Source organism: Pantherophis guttatus, chromosome 1 (assembly GCF_059756535.1).
Source record: "Pantherophis guttatus breed Tessera chromosome 1, ASM5975653v1, whole genome shotgun sequence".
NCBI lineage: Eukaryota > Metazoa > Chordata > Lepidosauria > Squamata > Colubridae > Pantherophis > Pantherophis guttatus.
The window spans coordinates 330,234,359-330,256,627 of record NC_142063.1 but is presented as its reverse complement, the minus strand read 5'-3'; the positions used below and the strand labels follow the sequence as shown (position 1 = coordinate 330,256,627).

Genomic DNA, 22,269 nt, shown 5'->3' with positions numbered 1-22,269 from the left:
GCAAATGTGAGCGTGCGTGCCGTCCGTGCATGCTCGATGCTCGCACCTTCCCCGCATGCGAATGGCCTCCAAAATGTGGTTAAATAGGACGACATTACGTCAGAGCGGGTGGGAGGGGCCAACCGCAGTCGCTGCTACTGGTTTGCCCGAACCGGACAGAACCGGCTGAATTCCACCACTGATATGGCTGCTCTTGCTGTATTGCTATACTTAGCCAAACTTTAAGGGGCCCACTCCAAAAATGCCCTTTTGCCCTTCCAAAAAAAGAGATAACATCACCCAAAAGGGAAACGTGGCGTGGTTTTGCTTAAAAATGTGTACCTGCTCATTTCAATATCCAGGTACAAATGTAGAAATCCATTTTAAAATTTAGACAAAAATGCAACACATCCTCTCATAAAAAGAGAAACTGAGTTGCTGAAGTGCATATATCAGGGGTGTCAAAGTCGCGGCCCGTGGGCCAGATATGTCACATGCTGGCCCCGCCCAGTTTAGTAAAGGGGGAGAAAGTCCCGATATGTCACGTGACGACATTGTGACAACGCCTGTTTTGACACCCCTGGCATATATGATCAAATGTCCAGGGGTTGGCACCTCTGAATAGACAACAATAAACTGTCCCTTCTTTAAGTCTTTAAACTGGACTTCCGGCAAACTACCTTTCACATTGCCCCTCCACGATAAGGCAAGCAGGTCCCTTGAAGTAAAGCCAGGTTTGCCAGCACTCACCATGAATCCCTATCATATGTTCTAAAATTAGCACTCTCTCTGCTAAAATCTTCAAGGCCTCTCGCAGTTGTTGGACCCCTTCACCCTACAGAGGAGAGAAAAAGTGAGGGAGAGACAAGAAATTTGTGCATGGTGTTAAACTCCTATTTCCCCTTTTCCTTTTTTAAAAGCAAATGGGAAGTATTTCAGTAGCTCATTCAACCTCTTAAGGACTGGCTGCATTGTTTCAAAATGGTTGATATAGGTAGTCCTCGACCTACGACTGTAATGGAGCCTGCCCATTATAATCCTATGTTGTAAGGGTCATAAAACAGGGCCAATCAGGTGACTGACCCAATTTTATGATCTTTCTTGCAGCAGTCATTAAGCGAACACTGTGGTCATTAAGCAAATCAATGGTTTGCTATGGGTTTGCTAAAAGATACGTATGTACCAAAACCTGGAAGTGTTAGTGTTCGATAAAACTATCGTAAAATGCAGTCATGTGACCATGGGATGTTGCAAACAACTGTAAATACAGCCATATTGCTGAGCACCTGAAATTTGAGGGTGAAGGTTCGTTCTCCAAGTTTATGGGTTGGTTTCCGAACGTTTCATTACCAGGCTAGGTAACATCTTCAGTGGAGTTTAGGCAGGGGTAGGTTCTAAATTTTTTTACTACTGGTTCTGTGGGCGTGGCTTATTTTGTGGGCGTGGCTTGATGGTCATGTGACAATTATTTAGGATTTAGCAGAGGTAAACCAGGTCTACCAGGCTTTTAACTGCTTGTCGACCTGTACCGATCTACCCATTTATTTTTGCAGGCACTGATCTACTCATGTATTTTTGCAGGCACTGATCTACTCATGTATTTTTGCAAGGACTGATCTACTCACGTATTTTTGCAGGCACTGATCTACTCATGTATTTTTTGCAGGCACTGGATCTACTCATGTATTTTTGCAAGCACTGATCTAATCACGTATTTTTGCAAGCACTGGTCTACCCATTTATTTTTGCAAGCACTGATCTACTCACGTATTTTTGCAGGCACTGATCTACTCATGTATTTTTTGCAGGCACTGGATCTACTCATGTATTTTTGCAAGCACTGATCTACTCACGTATTTTTGCAGGCACTGATCTACTCATGTATTTTTGCAAGCACTGATCTACTCACGTATTTTTGCAGGCACTGATCTACTCATGTATTTTTTGCAGGCACTGGAGCTACTCATGTATTTTTGCAAGCACTGATCTACTCACGTATTTTTGCAAGCACTGGTCTACCCATTTATTTTTGCAAGCACTGATCTACTCACGTATTTTTGCAGGCACTGATCTACTCATGTATTTTTTGCAGGCACTGGAGCTACTCATGTATTTTTGCAAGCACTGATCTACTCACGTATTTTTGCAAGCACTGGTCTACCCATTTATTTTTGCAAGCACTGATCTACTCACGTATTTTTGCAGGCACTGATCTACTCATGTATTTTTTGCAGGCACTGGATCTACTCATGTATTTTTGCAAGCACTGATCTACTCACGTATTTTTGCAGGCACTGATCTACTCATGTATTTTTTGCAGGCACTGGATCTACCCATTTATTTTTGCAAGCACTGATCTACTCACGTATTTTTGCAGGCACTGGATCTACTCATGTATTTTTGCAAGCACTGGTCTACCCATTTATTTTTGCAGGCACTGATCTACTCACGTAATTTTGCAGGCACTGATCTACTCATGTATTTTTGCAGGCACTGGTCTACCCATTTATTTTTGCAGGCCCTGATCTACTCATGTATTTTTGCAGGCCCTGATCTACTCATGTATTTTTGCAGGCACTGGTCTACCCATTTATTTTTGCAAGCACTGATCTACTCACGTATTTTTGCAGGCACTGATCTACTCATGTATTTTTTGCAGGCACTGGATCTACTCATGTATTTTTGCAAGCACTGATCTACTCACGTATTTTTGCAGGCACTGATCTACTCATGTATTTTTGCAGGCACTGATCTACTCACGTATTTTTGCAGGCACTGATCTACTCATGTATTTTTTGCAGGCACTGGAGCTACTCATGTATTTTTGCAAGCACTGATCTACTCACATATTTTTGCAAGCACTGGTCTACCCATTTATTTTTGCAAGCACTGATCTACTCACGTATTTTTGCAGGCACTGATCTACTCATGTATTTTTTGCAGGCACTGGATCTACTCATGTATTTTTGCAAGCACTGATCTACTCACGTATTTTTGCAGGCACTGATCTACTCATGTATTTTTTGCAGGCACTGGATCTACCCATTTATTTTTGCAAGCACTGATCTACTCACGTATTTTTGCAGGCACTGGATCTACTCATGTATTTTTGCAAGCACTGGTCTACCCATTTATTTTTGCAGGCACTGATCTACTCACGTAATTTTGCAGGCACTGATCTACTCATGTATTTTTGCAGGCACTGGTCTACCCATTTATTTTTGCAGGCACTGATCTACTCACGTATTTTTGCAGGCACTGGATCTACTCATGTATTTTTGCAAGCACTGGTCTACCCATTTATTTTTGCAGGCACTGATCTACTCACGTATTTTTGCAGGCACTGATCTACTCATGTATTTTTGCAGGCACTGATCTACTCACGTATTTTTGCAGGCACTGATCTACTCATGTATTTTTTGCAGGCACTGGAGCTACTCATGTATTTTTGCAAGCACTGATCTACTCACGTATTTTTGCAAGCACTGGTCTACCCATTTATTTTTGCAAGCACTGATCTACTCACGTATTTTTGCAGGCACTGATCTACTCATGTATTTTTTGCAGGCACTGGATCTACCCATTTATTTTTGCAAGCACTGATCTACTCACGTATTTTTGCAGGCACTGGATCTACTCATGTATTTTTGCAAGCACTGGTCTACCCATTTATTTTTGCAGGCACTGATCTACTCACGTAATTTTGCAGGCACTGATCTACTCATGTATTTTTGCAGGCACTGGTCTACCCATTTATTTTTGCAGGCCCTGATCTACTCATGTATTTTTGCAGGCCCTGATCTACTCATGTATTTTTGCAGGCACTGGTCTACCCATTTATTTTTGCAGGCCCTGATCTACTCATGTAATTTTGCAGGCACTGATCTACTCATGTATTTTTGCAGGCACTGGTCTACCCATTTATTTTTGCAGGCCCTGATCTACTCATGTATTTTTGCAGGCCCTGATCTACTCATGTATTTTTGCAGGCACTGATCTACCCATTTATTTTTGCAGACACTGGTCTACTCATTTGTTTTCTTTTAACACTGATCAACTGTAGGGCGACCCTTTGAAGCCCTGCGGCAAGAGTTTAAACAGTTTTCTTCCTTCTAGCCGATCAGCTGGGACTCAGGAGGCAGCAATAGATTGGGGGTGGGGCCAAATAAAAGGTAAGAATAATGTGGGGGATGGGAGGGCGGGGGGCACAGGGGGGTGGGGGGGCAGGGGGCTGAACCGGTTCGGTGACATCATATCGTCACCACTACCAGCTCAGGAGAACTGGACTGAACCGGGAGGAACCCAGCACTGAGTTTAGGGAATGTCAATGTCAGTGTTCCTCTGTTTATAAGGGCTTCAGGTGTGGGTGAGTCAAGTGAGGGTCTTTTGATGGGTTAGGATTAGATCACAAGACTCTCACTTGACACACCCACACCTGAAAGCCTTATAAACAAAGGAACACTCAAACTGATATCCCCTAAACTCCACTGAAGATGTTACCCAGCCTGGTAATGAAATGTTCGGAATCCACAAGCTCAGAGAATGAACCTTCACCCTCATCCTACACCCAAGCTACAGATATCTGCTACTATTGCAAACCTGAAATTTGGTCATGTGACTGCAGAGAAGGCCCAACCATCAGAATTCCCTTTTTTGGATCAGTCATAACTTTGAGTGGTAAGTGATCGGACATGAAGTGAAGGCTATCTATTTTTAGCTTACAATCGCAGTTCCCAAGCTTCCTAGCTTTGCAGATAGGAAGGGGGAGAGGGATGGTTTTGTTGCTACTCATGCAAATAGAGCTGCATGTGCGCATACACTTGCCCACCGTTTCCGTGACCTAGTTCCGAACAAGCCATGGCCTGGTACTGAGCCAGGGGTTGGGGACCTCTGGTTTACAATATGGGTGGATTCACCTGTACCTACACATTTGTGCACACAGTTTCACAGCATTTGAAAAGACAGCATAAGGATGACCTTCACATGCTATCTTTCTATTACAAGGAGCATTTTGCCATTCTTGGTGCTTTCTCTCAGGTTCTACCACAGGTTGATTAGAAGCTTTAAATTTCACACACCACTCTGAATTATCCATTTATGGCTGATATGCAGGTCTGGAGAAATCCAAATGATGGATAACTAAACAGAGTTGCTGCTTGTTTGTGGCTAGCACAAGGATAGAAAAAGGCTTACTTGCCTAGGCTGCTCCTACCCATCAAGAAACTGGATTCACCTTTGAGGGTCAGAACTTCAGATTAATACTCTAATCCTATTTCTCACTTGATATTTACAGTTAGCAGTTAGCAGTCTTTAGTCTTTAGCAGTCTTTAGCAGTTCGTATTTAACATTTGGCATTTCATCTCCTCTTGTTCGGATCAGAGCAATTGGGAGCAAATAGGATTTAAAGCCTGACATGCAATGACTGGAAGGTCTAATAACAACATGGAGATATCATACAATGGTATTTCACATTTAAGACCAGACCTTGATCTCATACAGTGGTGTTTGGAGATTTTTTTTTACACTTCACACCTTCCAAACTCTTGCAAATTTCCATTCTGTCTGACCAGTTTTTGAACCTCTACCTGAATTAAGGCACAGAAGGTCAACTGGAGGCTCAAAATGAATTACAATTAATATGCAGAGGGCACCCATTCTCTCCCCCACCCCCACCCCCACCCATTTCCAGTTATTTCTTCCACAGAGACGGGAACTTCTGAATTAGTGTCTGGAGGTGACTTGAAATCAGTGGTGGGATTCAAATAATTTAACAACCGGTTCTCTGCCCTAATGACTGTCTGGTGGGCGTGCCATGGTGGGCGTGGCCAGGGGGTGTGGCAGGCAGCACTCGGCCTCCTGCACCCCCCCCCCGGGAGCAAAAACAGGCCATGGGGGGGCACCGCAAACTCCCCTCCCCCCGTGCCCCGTTTTGGGCCTAGTAGGCCTCTCTGCAACCTCCTGGTAACAAAAACGGGGCGCATGGGAACTCCTGGAAAGGGTGTGATGGGGCAGGGCCTGCCAGCAATTTAACAACCAGTTCGCCTGAACTGGCCCGAACCGGCTGAATCCCACCACTGCTTGAAACTGAACCAAAACCTAATCCAAAAACAAAAAATGGTGTACACAGAGTTATCACTTGCTCAGATTTATATTTAATTCTAAGATGTTTGCCTTTCCCCGAGTGGCCAACTCCACAATCAGGGAATTTACTGAATCTGAATTAACTGGGAAGTCTGAGTTTTCAATGATTGTGAAGAAGAGTTTTTAGGAAGTGAACCTCCTACATCAAATGCCATCAAGTCTGAGGTGGTCTCTGTCACCTCATTTACCACAAATGGTGTCAGATTTAGTTTCTTACAAAGAAGCACGCGCTGCTTTACCACTTGTCAAGGAAAGCCCTCCAGAATGTGAAATATTAAAGAATCTCTCCTACTTTCCGAGAAGTTTGGCTTAAAATGCTGGCCTTTGGATGAACGCCGAGAACAGGCTTCTGAACCTGAGAGAGTAGATAATGTTAGATACTAGATAGGTTTAACAGTAACAGAGTGGGAAGGGACCTTGGAGGTCATCTAGTCCAACCCCCTGCTCACGCAGGAGACCTGTACTAGGGATTCGAACTGCTGAACTGCCGACCTTTCTGATTGACAAGTTCAGTGTCTTAGCCACTAAGCCACCTAGTCAGGCAGATACTATCAATGCTAGATAAATGTTACACAGCAGTACAAGGAGAGACTGTTGACATGATTCAGAAAAGTTGATTGCATCCTTACATCGGCACCTCTGTCTCCTTCTTCACCTTTCTTACCAGGTTCACCCTAAAAAAAAAGCAGACAGATATTGATATCAAACTGACAACAGTGTCTTTCCAGTAGTAAAGAGGGATAGATCCATGCTATGAGCTATGATTCAAGATCTTAGTCTCCTTCCACATTCCCCAATGTTGTCTCTTCCTGAAGCGCTTTCATCAGCTGTTCCTACAACATTGGCTGGAGAAAGCTAGTCTATCTTCTCCAAGGAAACCCTTAAGTAGCTTAGTTAATGCTTATTGGTTGTTGAATAAGGCAGGGGTTACAAACTTAATGGGTAGAGCCATGAAACCAAGCAAGCCATAATAGGGCTTGCCAATAACATTTAGGAGGCTCCCTCTAGAGCCAACAGTGGTTGTGGTCAGCTGCTTCAGCACAGGTACACCTGGCTTATTGAAACACCACTCCAGGGACAAGTGTGGGATCTGAAATCCATTAACAATACGCATCGGCTTTGATCTCTTCCTGAAATACGCTATCCATTAGTGGTGTACTTTAAAATTATCTCCTGGACCACCCAAGAAGCAGCTCTCCACAAACAAAAGCATTGGATTAAAAACAGAGGGCTGGCTTGAGTAACAGGACGTTCCAGAAGAAACTTGGCTCCGATGGCTGTCCTTGGAAAAACTCCGAATGCGAAGGATGGAAAGAGATTTTGCCAGTGACAAAAAAAAGAGGCAGAAAGTTAATAAACGGGTAGAGGTTATTTTTTAAAAAAATGGAAGAATTCACTTTTACATGATTTTCTGTGTTGTTTCTCTAATCTAAGGTCCTCTGGATGTATTTAAGCTAGAAATCCCAAAATTCCAGCCTCTACAAATCTGAGTAAAGTGATAGGAGAAAAAGTAGATATAAATAGATTTTTTTTCTCTTTTTCGTGCCTTCAAATCACCATTGATTACAAGTAGTCCTTGATTTATGACTGGTTGCTTAGCAACCATTGGAAGTTACAACAGACCCATCAAAAGATACTTATGACCCCGATTCAAAGTTTCAATAGTGGTGACATAAGTGTGCAGAGGAGCTGGACAAAGGAACAGATTTGTCCAACTGTACTGGACAGGGATGTGACAGAAAGTAAAACGGGATTAGAGAATGAAATCTAGTGCTACGAGAAACAATGTGGGACAATGAAGACTATCCAGTGATCCAGAAAGTGAATGATGGGACAGTAGAGGACCCTGACAAGTGGTCTATGGACAGTAAGGGGATGATGGGGATTTAGATTAGTGCCCCAGGGCGGAGGCCATTTTGGAGGCCAATTTGGAGAGAGGAGGCCATTTTGGATGCCAAGACTAGACCATTGTCCTGAGGCTGCAAGCAGTCATTAAATACAAGCCACAGACACTAAATAGGAGACTTTGGGCAATTGTTATGGGTCCTTCAAGAGGGTCATGATAATGATGAGGATGGGACTGAATGGAGCCACAGAGGAACAGGTGTGACATAATCTGTGCATAATCAATTAACATCAAAAAGATGCTGGCCTGGGTGAGATAGGAAAGAGGTTAGCACACCTAATCTGGGAGAACCTAAGGGGTGGCTGGGACTCCTGGTGTCCCACTATGGACTCCTCACTATGAGTAGTGAGTGAATAAAGTCACAGGATATTTTAAAAATAATGGGCGGAATGAGAGGGAAGAGATGAGGCACTTCTGCTTCTGGGACCAGAAGAGTCCTGACACCAAGGGATTGGCAGAGTGGTTAGATCAGATATGGATAGAGTGGGAATGGAAAGATGTGTGAATGGAAGAGGGATGAATGTGAGCTGGGAGGGGAGGATGGCTTTTGGGACTCCTGCAGCTAATAGGGGAAACAAGGAAGAACTAAGAGGAGGTAGTGTGGAGGGTGAATGTTGAAGTAATAATGGGTTGGAGATAAGAGCTGAGCAGACTATTAGAGGAGAAAAGTAACAGGCAATTTGACACTCATCTCTCTCCCAGCTCAGCATCCTCAGCCCAGTGCCTAAGTGGCCGAATTGTGGCTTCCCTCAGCATCAAGATGTTGCCAGTTCTATGTAGAAGAATAACAGTCATGTTTATGACGTTTATTACCAAGATTTGGCTGGAAAAAGAGGCAATGTACTTCTCCCTGAAACCTACCCATTGAGTGTTTGTGAAGTGAGGAAGCAAAGACTGCCTGGCACAAATTAGCTGTGAACAAGGGTCATGCTATAGAGCAGGTATGTCAAATTCAAGGCCTGTGGGCCAGATCTGGTTGGCGGGGTGCTTAGATCTTGCCCGCAGGGCCGCCCTGGAAACAGCAAAGGACTGGCCTATGGTACCTTTGCCAGTGAAAATGGAGCTCGGGAGGGCTGTGCACGGCCCTCCCAGGCTCTGTTTTTGGCTGTGACGGTCTCCTGCAGCCCTCTGCCAGCTAAAATGAAGCGGCCTCCCCGAGCTCCATTTTTGCTGGCAGAGAGCTGCAGGAGGCTGTCACGGCCAAAAATGGAGCCTCAATGAGAGACATTGAGCTGGCCATGCCCATCCCGCCCTCTCGCCCCCCGAGGTCAAACACAATTCTGATGTGGCCCTCAATGAAATTGACTTTGACACCCCTGCTATAGAGGGTGCTAGCCTGTTTCTGATCTTGTGCAGTGGGACAAATGAAGGATCCTGTTTATGTTCATCTTGTTGTGTGGCCCAGTCCATATTTGATCCCCTGGAGCTTATTGCAGGGGTCTCCAAATGCAGCAAATTTAAGGCTTGTGGACTTCAACTCTCAAGAGTTCCTCAGCCTGCATTTTGGGAGTTGAAGTCCACAAGCCTTAAAGTTACCACGTTTGGAGATCCCTGGCTTATTGGAAGGTTGGCTATGGTGTCATCTCAGCTGTGGGGTGCTGTAGAACCTCAACCTTTATGCCTTGGGTGAAATTAAGCCGAAAACATACATGGACACACATAAATAAATCACTTACAGGAAAACCCTTAATGCCTCTTTCACCAGTCTGCCCCGCTGGCCCCTGTCAGAAGTAAAATCAATTAATGGGAAAGTCCAGCTGCTAGGTTAGTGGCTAAAGCAATTTGTTTCTTTGTTTGTTTACATGAGAAGAAGATAGATCAGAGAAGGGATAGATGAGCATCAGGATGTAGAATCGAAAGTCTTTCGAACAACATTAAATGAAACTGATTAAATGTAGTGTTTTGATACGAGATAGCCGAGATACCTTTTCGAAAAAGAAATAACTAAGGTTTTGGGAACCAATTCTGTGATCCTTTTGCTTATTTGTATTATTGTTCTTCTCATGTTTTTTTTAAACTGTGAGTTACCATACCTCAGGGTAATTTTCAATAAAAACTTCAAACAGTTAGTAAAAATCCTAAATTTATAAGTGAGCATTAAAATCCAACAAAAATTAAAAGTCCGCTCAAAACGTGTATTTATAAGGCTTTTTTAAAATGCCAGCAAAGGTGATTTCAAGATCTAAAGAGGCAATGCTGTTCAGACACTAAAGGAACTATAGAGATGGCTCGCTACCTCGTGATCCTTGGAAAAAATGTTATCTTTATTAGTTTTTTATCTCAGCGTTTTAACGTTTTTTTTTTTACATCAAATTCAAAATGGCAAATAAAATATTCCTGCCTTCTATTTTTCCCATAAGAACATTGTGAAGTGGATTGGACTGAGAGAGAGTGACTGGCCCAAAGTCACCCAGCTTGCTTTCATGCCTAAGGAAGAATTAGAACTCATGGTCTCCTGATTTCCAAACCAGCACCCCAACCACTAAAATTGGTGTAGTAGAATGTACAGTTCTTGGGCCTAATGTACATTGGTTTTAATATACATTGTATTTTGTTCTGAAGTGTACGGGGATCAATACATTCCAATGGCATTGGCTGTTTTTCCACGTTGACCAATGGAAGAAGAACAGAATTTCTTCCGTTTGGAATCTTCTTTTGAGCATCCCCTGATTGTTAAACAAATTTTCTTAATTTCCTTTCACAAGAGCTTATGAAAGTCCTGAAGCTACTCCCTTTTTGGTCAATCAGGAGAGATCTACCGAACTGAAGAATGGAATAGTAAAGGCACACCTACTTGGAGAACAACTTTTTTCCACGTGAATTTGCCTCAAGTGCCATTTTTCATCTAAGGGCCTTCTCCTGATATTATAATCGTCTCAGATATACCAAACTATATATGTCATTAAGTGTATTATAGGTCCAAATTATATTTGACAGTAAATATACCACCGAGTTTCCTTAGACTGTGCTATAATCCAGATTCAAAGAGGAAATGGTGATTTGGTATGCATGGAAGTATTGGCCTCATACCAGTTGGTAAGTCCTTACAGAAGTGTACTTTTTTTCTGGGTTTTTGCTACACCAGTGATGATGCATTTGATTTAATGTGGTGCCAATAAGTACAGTGTACACTTCAGTGAATGGGTGGTCAGTTAATGCCTGATTGCTTCTTCCCCTCTAAATCTGGATTGATGCTTTGCCTCAGTATTTAATACTCTTTTAAACATTTCATTTTATCTGTTGAATACAGATAGTCCTTGACTTATGATCAGTTGCTTAGCAACCATCCAAAGTTCTGACATGGGGGTACTTACACCAAGTTTCAAAGTTCCAAAGGTCACACACGCACATCCCCGGCATTCACATGACCGCACTTTGGAAGCTTGGCAACTGGGTTACATTTACTGCCATTTGCAGCAGTGGTGAAATGTAAAATTTGTTACTACCGGTTCTGTGGGCATGGCTTGGGGGGTGGGTAATGTGACTGGGTGGGCGTGGCCAACTTTTTTTTTTTTTTAAAACTTTTAAAAACATTTTTTCTATAACCTCTTCGACCGAAGAGGTTGCAGAAAAAAATGCTTTTAAAAGCTTCTGACGATCAGGCAACTCAGCTGGGATCATCGGAGACTTTTAAAAGCATTTTTTCCCCCAGTTCATAGAAAACCATGAGTTTGCCCTGGTGGTGCAGTGGGTAAGTGGAATATTGCAGGCAAACTCTGTCCACAGCCTGGAGTTCAACCCTGACGGGGCTCAAGGTTGACTCAGCCTTCCATCCTTCCAAGGTCAGTAAAATGAGGAGTCAAGTTGTTGGGGGCAGTATGCAAATAATGCTTTTACCTTGTACTTCAGGGTCTGTTTCTGTTGCTCCCCTCTGGGAGGAGGTTTCGAAGTATTTTTAGCAGGACTACCAGATTCTGTAACAGCTTTGTTCCCTATGCCATCCGTCTGGTAAACTCGAAAGATTCGTTTTTTCGCCATGTACATGTATACATCCAAACTAGAATGTGCTGTTTCTCTGTGTCATATAATATATGTGAGTATATGCATACTTTTGTATTCGTTTATTTATTTAGTCATGTTTATGTAGTGCATATTGGAGGTGGTCCCTTTGAGAGCTGTATGCAACAAAATTTCATTTTAATGTATGCCGATTAGTGTACATTCAAAGTGACAATAAAGTTATTCTAAATCTAAACTGCTCAGAGACTGCTCTAAAGAGCTATGGAGTGGTATATAGGCCTAAAATTATATTGCTATTGCTATGAGTTCACTTAACAACCATTGCAAAAAAGCTCATAAAATCGGGTCAGTCATATGGCTGACCCGATTTATGTCTGTCGCGTCTTACGACAGTGATGGGCAGGGTCCATTACGGTTACAACTCGAGGACTCCCTGCAGGCAGGGGAATTTAGAGCTCCTGATATCACAAATGACAGTTTCCCTTGCACTACAGATAACAACGATGATTAAGATGTGGTTCAGAGGAACATATGGTGAAATTATTTGATGAATGAAGATGGAACTAATTGGAATAGCCATGTTTATATTCTTTTTTTTTTCTTTAAGTGTTTGAATATATGAATAGAAAAATTACTTATATAAGTAACTGATTATATTAAAATGTTGGATGTATTACTTAAGAAAATGTAAGTTATAAAACAAGTGGGCTCATTATTCCTATAAGAACTGAACAATTGTAACAACATAAAATTAATTATTCTGATGATGGATATAAAAACAGATGACAATAAGATGGAGTTTAATATAGACTAGAAGGGAAAATTGGAATTTGGTTAAAGTTAGAGATGAAAATGAAGGGTAAAATTGGTAAAAAATAGATGAAAATGCAAAAAGGAGGTTTAGAAACAGTAATTTTAATTGTAAAGATTAAAAATTGTTTAAATTTGTTAACCGGCCAAATACTCTGATCAGCAAAAATACATTGTATGTTTGTGTGTGTGTATGTGTAAAAAATAAAGAAAAACTTTTTACAAAAAAAAAAAAAGATAACGATGAGAATGAGTTGAGCTGTGAGTTGAGGTGTTGACAGTGGTGGGTTTATACCGGTTCGCCCCGGTTTGGACGAACCGGTAGTGGTGGCGGCGGCGGCAGCAGGAGGCTCCGCCACCCACCCAGACATCATCACGAATGCTCTGTGCATGTGCACACGGGCAAAGCAGGCACACACGCACGCACGCTCACAGTTCCGAACCAGTAGCGAAGTTAAGTGGAACCCACTACTGCATTGTATAGTTACCAAATAGCAAGCAATATGCAAGCCTATGACGTATGCCAACACTGTGTGGAATTAGTCAGCCTGATATCACAATTGCATCATGTAACATGAAGGTTCCTACAGGAAACATCTTTGATGGCAGCAAGACTTCCTCCTCACTCTTTTAATTAAAAGATGGCAAGCTAGTTCTTTGCAAGATCAACAATAGCCTCCAATTTAATCCGTATTTCTATAAATATTTCTGGGCTTCATGTGAGCCTCACTTGAATTTTTAGGAAATGGAAACAAAAAAAGAATTAGCGCTTTGTGATTCATTCAGGGGTAAATCTAGTTGCCCGTATCTTTTAACAGGTCAGTTGTGAAGAAAGGGTAGAGCATTGTTTCTCAACATTAGTAACTTTCAGATGTGTGGACTTCAACTCCCAGAATTCCTCAGCCAGCCATGTCTGCTGCTGAATCCTAAGAGTTGAAATCCATATATCTTAAAGTTGCCAAGATTGAGAAACAAAGGTGTAGATGAAGGAACTCTTAAGTGAGCAAGCCAGCCAAACAATCACTATGTGAGCATGCCTAAAACATGCTTCCAAAATTCCAATTATGTCCATTGACATAAACATTGCCCTGAAGTTCATAATTCATATTTTTAATGCATAAAAGGGATCTGCTGATCCGCACCGGTGATCTGGCACAAATCTAAAACTTGGCTTACCCTTTCGCCCCGATCACCTTTTGGGCCCTTCAGCCCAGGCTGTCCAGGAGAACCAGGAGTGCCCTGATGGAAAGCAAAGACATTAGAACTGCGTTTGTCAACCTGGGCTGTTTTAAGATGTGTGGACTTCAACTCCCAGAATTCCCCAGCCTGAATGAATTCTGGGAGCTGAAGTCCACACATCTTAAAACAGCCCAGACTGAGAAATGTTGCATTAAAAGATACATTGCTTATGGAAAACTGTAATCTCTGATGGCTCCTTCAGCAATAATTATGTCTTATGTTTTATCAACAGTCACTGGTTGAATTCACTACTGTAATATAAACAATACAAGACATTGTTGTATTATCACAGATAATATCACTCTGTCATATTAATGCATAGTGCTGGATCTTTTTATAGGTAAAAAATATTGCCTTTTGAAAAATCACACACTTATCTTGCCTGGGTTTTACCATGCCCTGCAAATATAATTGCACCTACCTATGACATCTATGTTATAAATGCTGGTTTTACATAGTATGTGGTGCTTTTCTCCGTCTTTAAGCCAAATAACTAGCAATACTTCTGCATTGCTGAAAAAGTTCAGGTAGTCCTCAACTTAAAACCATTTGTTCAGTGAGTGAAATTACAGGTAGTCCTTGACTTACAACAGTCCATTTACAACAGCACTGAAAAACAGTTATGATCTTTGCAGCATTCCCATGATCATGTGATCAAAATTCAGATGCTTGGCAACTGGTTCATATCTATGACTGCTGCCGTGTCCCAGGGTCATGTGATCATTTTTTGCAACGTTTCTGACTTTACAAAGTCAATAGGCTAGCCAATGGATTCACTTAACAACTGGATTACTAACTTATCAATTGCAGTGATTCACTTAACAACTGAGGCTGTAAAATGGGGCAAAACTCACTTAACAAATCTCTCACTTAACAACAGAAAATTTTGGCTCAATTGTGGTCGTAAGTCGAGAACTATCTGTACAATGGTGCTGAATGAAAGGACAAATGTCCTGTACTCTTAAGTTACAGTCATTGCAGCACTCCGGCAATCACGTGATGAAAATCCATGCACTTAGCAACTCCATCTGCCCTTACGACTGACCATAGGGACATTGCAACTGCCCACATCCTCCCTTGAAGGACCCCTGAGAGGCCTTGGGTCTCCTCCCTGTCCCAGCATTGCTCCGCTGACCTCCTTTGAAGGTTGCCTTTCCAAAAGAGAAAGTCAATGCGATGTGTGACCTTCCTACAGAGGCCACCTCGTGCCATTCCAGAAGCAGCTGCTTCTAATTTTCCTACACGCTGCTCGGACACTCCTCAGAATGGGATGCGATCACTCCTATTCGCACAGCTGAGTGTCAATCAAATCCCTCTGGAGCTGCATCCACCTCACTTCCTGCTTCCTCCTCAGACTTTTTCACTCAGCCATTGCAATAGCATCGAGTGTCTGTTCTCTTGATTACATTTCGTTCCTAAATTACTTTTTACTTTACTGAATTGGCTAAATATTATTTATTTACTGTTTAAAGGTGCTGCGCTTCGTTTGCCTTCGCTTGGAGAGGTTTTAAGCGCGTAGCGGCGGTTCGGGGCTCCGGCCGCCGCTTGCGGCTTGGCTTGGCTGGCGCTTTAATTCTAGCTATTTTTTCCCGCCGTTTGCCGCCATTGCCGCCATTTTGCTGCCAGTCACTTTGCGAGGCTCTGGTTTGCCTTAGTGGCCATTTGATCGATCGGCTTGAGTCCCTGCCGGCTGGCATACTCATCAGCTGTCTTGAAAATTGTGACTGCTCCCTCTGCTGCAGCTTCAGTCCGGCCGCAGGTGCTTTGTTTCGCCTGGCTCAGGACTTCTGGAAATTCGCCTCGCGGGCCGCCATTTTGGGCCCTGATCATCGGCACCGCTTTTGGATCTCCGTGGCCATAGCGACCTGGGCTTTGGTTTCCAGGGTCGCTAGATTACTGGCAGGTGGGGACGCTGTCCTGCTTGTACCTGCATTTCACAACGGCCTGTAGAGGAGTGCCTGAAAGTTCCAGGGAAGTACATATTGCTTAAATTAATTTACATTCTTATTTAAAAAAAAAAAAAAAAGGGCCGTTGCCTTGTTATATTGATAGACTGGTTTGGTTGTAGATACTTAGTGCATTTATTACAAAAAAAAAAAAAAAAGAAAAGAAATAATAATAATAACAGAGCATATATATATATATATATTACAATTATATTACTAATATTCAATCATATATATAAAATTGATAATTTTCTATTTACAATCAATTAATTAATTAATTAATAATTCATTGGGGTGATTGATCATGGATGACAGGGAGGAAGGTGCCCTTTCCTCTGATATGGACAGGAGTCCCTCTCCCTCCCCAGTACCTTCCCCTAGACAGCTCAGGGGGAAGAAATCTAAGGCTTCCAAGCAGACAAAGTCCTCCAAATCTGCCACAGCAGATAAAGATGCCCAAAGGAGGCATAAAGCATTAGAAAAGCAGTTTGCTAAGGCTAGGCAACGGGCCCAGGACCCTGGTCAAGGACCAATTCCTGAAGGCTTGAGCCATGAGGTGACCTGTGAGCCCTCGGCCTCTCATAATGTAGAATTGTTGGTCAGTGGTCTGAGGGAGGATGGCCCATCAACCTCTCAGGAGGCTCCAATGTCTGCGACTAATCAGTCAAGGGCTAGTGTTAGGTCCCGCTCCTCTAGTTTTGCAAGCCATTTTTCTCAAGCTTCCAGGCCAGGCCCTGAAGCTACCTTTACACCCACTGCAGCAGGCCTCCGCCCTGAAGCGGGCCCAGGGTTCCCTCAGCCTGTGGATTTTCAGTCCTTTTTTACTCAGGCCATGTCCCATATGTATCAAATGGGGTTGCAACAAGCCACTGGTGCCTTCCCTGCTCCTATGTGCCCTACTACTTCTGCCTTTTCCATGCATCCCCCTGGTGCACAACATCAGCAGCAATCTGTTGCCTGTAGCCTTGTGCCTGAATCAGCCCGGGAGGATGATTTCCTAGAAGATTATGAGATGTCAGAGGATGAAGAAGAGATTCAGGACAAGCCGGCCTTTCCGGGACTATTTAAACCTTCTTTGTTTCGCTCTCTCCTACGCAAGGCAAAAGCTGCCACTAATATGGAGTCCACTCCTCTTCAGGGTTCCTCTTCTTCTACTCCATCTGGTCCCAGTAGTAACTTGTTCAATTTACCTCAACCTGATGAGGATTTTGTTCCCTGTCCAGATCTTTTTTGCCAGGTTGTTCAAAAGCCTTGGGACCGCCCCGCCTCGTCGTCAGGTCCGAATTCATTTGATCGAAAGCTCTATGCTTCGGCTCCTGCGCTGGATGCCCTTTTGCAGTTGCCTACAATTGATGATCCGGTGGCGAGTCTCACATCGTCTTCCATCCTGGTAGGTGAAGCGGGGGATGGCCTCAAGTTTGAGGACAAACGGGCCGAAATGGGTTTTCGTAAAACACACCAAGCGGCGGCTTGGGCCATTCGTGCTGCAACCTCTTCATCATTTTTTAATCGGGCGTCGCTGGTGTGGTTACGTCAATTGAAGGACAGACTTCCCCCGGAGGATGCACGATTACAGCAGGACCTGGCCAAACTGGTCGCGGCTGCTGAATATTCAGCCGATGCGTCCTTGGACACAGCCAAATTCGCTTCCCGGGCCTTAGCTTCGACAGTATCTTCTAGACGTCTCTTGTGGCTTCGTAACTGGAGAGCTGACGCCAAGTCCAAGTGGCGCTTGACTGCGGCCCCTTACAAAGGCCCTGCCTTATTTGGCTCATCCCTGGACTCTGTGTTGGTCGAGAATAGGGATAAGAAGAAGGTGTTACCCACGTCTTTCCGACGCCAGGAGAGGCGCTATGTACCTTATAATCGACTGCCCTTTCGTCAAGAGCAAGGCGCCGGGGGCGCCTCTTACTACAGATCTTCGCAATCTCAGTACCAGTCAACTTCGGACAGGGCGCCCTTTCGTGACCGCGGTCGCCAACAATCCAACTTCAGGCGACCTTTCAGACAGTCGGCGGGCCGTTTTTCCAGGCGCGGTAAGTGACTCGCCGCCTCCGGTCCCAATCGGGGGCAGGCTCCAGGCATTCTCTCACCTGTGGCCAACTACCACCTCGGATGCCTGGATTGTCCAAACTGTCACCGAAGGGTTACGTTTGGAATTCACCACCATGCCACAGGACTTTTACTTTCAATGCCCTTGGCCACTTCAGCCGGAGAAGCGATCTCTTCTGTTGCTCGAGATTCACCATCTGTTGCAAATCCAGGCCATAGAACAGGTTCCATTAGGTCAACTCAAAACCGGCTTTTATTCAACACTATTCCTGGTGCCGAAATCCTCGGGCGATTGGAGAGGCATTTTGAACCTTCGACGTCTCAATCAACACATCTTGTACCGCCGGTTCAAAATGCATTCCCTCAAGTCTCTGCTGGGCTGCATTCGTCGGGGAGATCTGATGCAATCTGTAGATCTCAAGGAAGCGTACTTGCACATCCCCATTCATCAGTCGCACAGGAAGTTCCTCCGGTTTGCATTTGGAGACCACCACTTTCAATATCGGGCTATGCCATTCGGCCTTTCGTCCGCTCCGAGGACGTTTACAAAGTTGCTAGCAGCAGTAGCGGCGTCGCTCAGAGAGGTTCCGGTTCGTCTGGCATGTTACCTCGACGACATTTTGATCCTGTCGTCTTCTCCCGAACAGGCGACCCAGGACCGGGAGCTGGTACTTCAGTTCCTTCAAGACCACGGGTTCACTTTGAATCTTGCCAAAAGCCATCTTGTTCCCACATCGAGTATCCTTCATCTCGGAGCAACGATAGATTCGACGCTGTGTGTGGTCTCCCTATCTCCCGACAGACAAGCCAGCATTCGGGACCTGACATCTCAAGGTTTACTACACCGGACTGTGACCTTACTGTCTCTCTCCCAGCTTCTGGGAAAGTTGATATCTTGCATAGACATTATTCCGTGGGCGCGTTTCCATCTTCGTCACCTCCAATGGTTCCTGCTCCCTTACCAGAGACAGGGTCGAGCGGAGTCTCTTCTCAAGGTAAAGGTTCCAGCTCATGTTCGCCTTTCCCTGAGGTGGTGGCTGTCTCCGGCCCTCAACAAGGGTTCCCCCTTTCTGGAACCAGCTCGGATGGTGTTGACCACGGACGCAAGTCTGCGAGGCTGGGGGGCTCACCTCGACCGTCAGCTGGCCCAAGGCGCCTGGTCGTCGGCGGAAAAGCTGCACAATATAAATTGGCTAGAGCTCAGAGCGGTCCGACTCGCCCTGATACACTTCAAACGCCTTGTATATCGCCAGGACCTCCTGATTCTAACGGACAATGTGGCCACCAAGGCCCATATCAACAAACAAGGGGGGACCCGCTCCTGGACACTAATGCAGGAGGCGGAGCGTCTTCTGTCATGGGTGGAGCTCCACCTCTCGTCAATAAAAGCCGAACACATCTCGGGGACTCTCAATCGAGAGGCAGATTGGCTCAGCAGAGACCAAATAGATCACGCCGAGTGGAAGTTGGACCCCAGCTTGTTCCAGGACCTGTCCAGGAGGTTCGGCCTTCCCCTAGTGGACCTGTTTGCGACGGCTCAGAACACCCAATTGCCGAGATTCTTCTCCCGCTATCCATGTCCAGCAGCGGAGGGGCTGGATGCTCTTCGGAGTCAGTGGCCCCGGGGCCTTCTTTATGCCTTCCCTCCCCTTCCTGTCATCTCCAAGGTCGTGCGGAAGGTCATTCACGAACGGGCGAACCTTCTACTGGTAGCACCGTATTGGCCCCGTCGAGAGTGGTTCGCCGACCTCAAGAACTTATCGGTCGAGCCACCGTGGAGGATTCCACCCGACAAAATAGTACTAACTCAAGGAGCCATCCGTCATCCGGAACCAGAATGGCTTCGATTAGCCGTATGGCATTTGAGCGCATAAAGCTCATCAAGGACAATCTGTCTGACGACGTTATTTCCATTATTCAGGCAGCTCGAAGGCCATCAACAATTCGTATTTATAACGCCTCATGGACTGCCTTCACGAGATGGTGCGGGGATCATCACGTAGATCCCACAACAGCTTCTGTTCCGGACATTCTGTGTTTTCTGCATGCGGGATTCTCCAAGGGCTTGGCTCCCGCGACTCTACGCCGACAGGTGGCGGCTCTGGCGACTGTCCTGTCAGGAGACTCTCGTGTTCCTTTGTCTCAGGACCCCAGGATCCGTTCCTTCCTCCAAGGGGTCTCAAACTTGCGGCCTCCGCCGATTCACCGCTACCCCACTTGGGACCTTACTTTGGTGTTGCAGGCCCTGACGGGTCCACCGTTCGAACCCATCGCTTCGTCCAGTCTACGCTACTTGTCCTTAAAGACGGCCTTTTTGTTGGCAATAACTTCAGCGCGCAGAGTATCCGAAATTGCTGCCTTGTCCATGAGGAGTGATCTCTGCATCTTCTATCCTGACCGGGTTGTCCTACGCCTTGACCCGGCTTTTGTTCCTAAAGTGAATACTCGCTTTCATCGAGCCCAAGAACTTGTCTTGCCTAACTTTTGCCCGAACCCGCGTCATCCTGCTGAAAAGCGGTGGCATACTTTGGATATGCGACAGGCATTGAGAAGATATCTTAAAAGGACTGCCCCTTTTCGAAAGACTGAGGCTCTGTTGGTGTCCTTCCTTCCCTCTTCCCTGGGCCAGAAGGTTTCTTCAGCTACAGTAGGCAGGTGGCTCAAAGCCTGTATATCCAAGGCATATGGCTTAAGAGAGGCCCCTGTCCCGGGTGGTATACTGCCCCATTCTACTTGTAGCGCCGCAACCTCTGCAGCTTGGGCTACCCAGGCTTCAGTAGATGATATTTGCCGGGCGGCCACATGGTCTTCCCTTTCATCCTTTGTAAGTCACTATAGGCTGGATAAGTTTGCTTCTGCAGATGCTGCCTTTGGCAGACGGGTATTACAGGCTGTAATCTCTCCCCAAGTCCAGTCTACGGCTTAAGTCCCCCCCCCTTCTTCTCTAACTTGGGTATGTCCCATTCTGAGGAGTGTCCGAGCAGCGTGTAGGAAAATGGTCGTTGCTTACCTGAACGACCCTTTTGTACACGCTGTGAGGACACTCCGTCCCTCCCTTTTTCTTGGCCGTGCCTGGCTTTGGTGGAGGTCTGCTTTTTCTCCCTCTGTAGCTGTCTGCTTCCTGTGGGTCTTCCTTATGGAGTTTCTCGCGGTCGATCCTGCTGCTATTGAACCAAGTTGTCTTCGTGAAAAGTCTGAGGAGGAAGCAGGAAGTGAGGTGGATGCAGCTCCAGAGGGATTTGATTGACACTCAGCTGTGCGAATAGGAGTGATCGCATCCCATTCTGAGGAGTGTCCTCACAGCGTGTACAAAAGGGTCGTTCAGGTAAGCAACGACCATTCTCACTTACAATCTCTCAAAAGACATGATTTTCCAAATCACTCCAATTGGAAAATTACGCTCTTCTGAGATGGCCCTAACGATGCCCATTTTCAGAATGGCACGAGGTGGCCTCTGTAACAAGGCCACACATTGCACATTGACTGGGTGCTCTTTTGGAAAGGTTGGCCGCAACGGACTCAGAGGTGGTCATAGGTAACTATACCTGTAACTATACTTGTAACTATATGGGTTGTATCAGAGATTAATGACTCCTAAATTGTACATAGTTTAAAATGTTAAACTATCACGTGTCTGGTACAGAAAGGCAGAATCAGGGAGATCAAGCTATTACGACCATGCCTCTTTAAAAAACAAATAAAAGAAATATGAATAATAATTTTTGTTAAGCTTAGTAGAAAAAAAAATCACTTTAATTTGACCTCAAAAAGGCTCAACAGGTGGGTGAAAATGGTTTGCCTACCTGTAGTCCAGGTGCTCCCATTGGCCCTGGTGCTCCCTTGGGGCCTGAAGATCCAGGTGGGCCTGGTGAAAAAAATGTATTAATGTATTTTAAGGATTTGCATATTACTTAACACACATCTGTATTCTGATGCAAATACTAAGTTGCAAGATTCCAGGCTTTCCTTGAGCCAACGATATCCTGATATGGTTGGATTACAAATTCTGTCATTCCCAACTGCCCTGAGTGTCTTAAATGATTTAATTAACCCCTTTTGTCTAATATATTTGAAGGCACCACTCTGAAGAAAGCGTTAGAGCATCATCTAGGGTTCATCTATCTGTTCCTTTTTGTTGGAGGAGAAGTGCAGAGGATCTAAAAAAGTGGTCTTTGGGTCTCATTAAAATGAAACTCAAATACTTTGGCCACCTAATGAGAAGGAAGGACTCACTGG

The 22,269-nt window shown here is 44.7% G+C and overlaps 1 protein-coding gene across 16 annotated transcripts in view; it reads right to left on the bottom strand.

Annotated features, from left to right (window-relative positions):
* COL26A1 (collagen type XXVI alpha 1 chain) overlaps positions 1-22,269 on the bottom strand; it is a 213,325-nt gene that overhangs the window by 8,504 nt on the left and 182,552 nt on the right. For 8 of the 16 annotated variants that reach the window (XM_034420886.3, XM_034420885.3, XM_087889156.1 and 5 more), the window contains exons 9-13: positions 21,837-21,898; positions 13,973-14,035; positions 9,703-9,747; positions 6,750-6,794; positions 730-814 (exon numbers count right to left, since the gene is read on the bottom strand). In XM_034420886.3, the coding sequence (XP_034276777.1) occupies positions 730-814; positions 6,750-6,794; positions 9,703-9,747; positions 13,973-14,035; positions 21,837-21,898 (300 nt within the window). The remainder of the gene's footprint in view (positions 1-729; positions 815-6,749; positions 6,795-9,702; positions 9,748-13,972; positions 14,036-21,836; positions 21,899-22,269) is intronic. The other 8 variants (XM_087889179.1, XM_087889181.1, XM_034420887.3 and 5 more) reach the window with 1 other exon arrangement.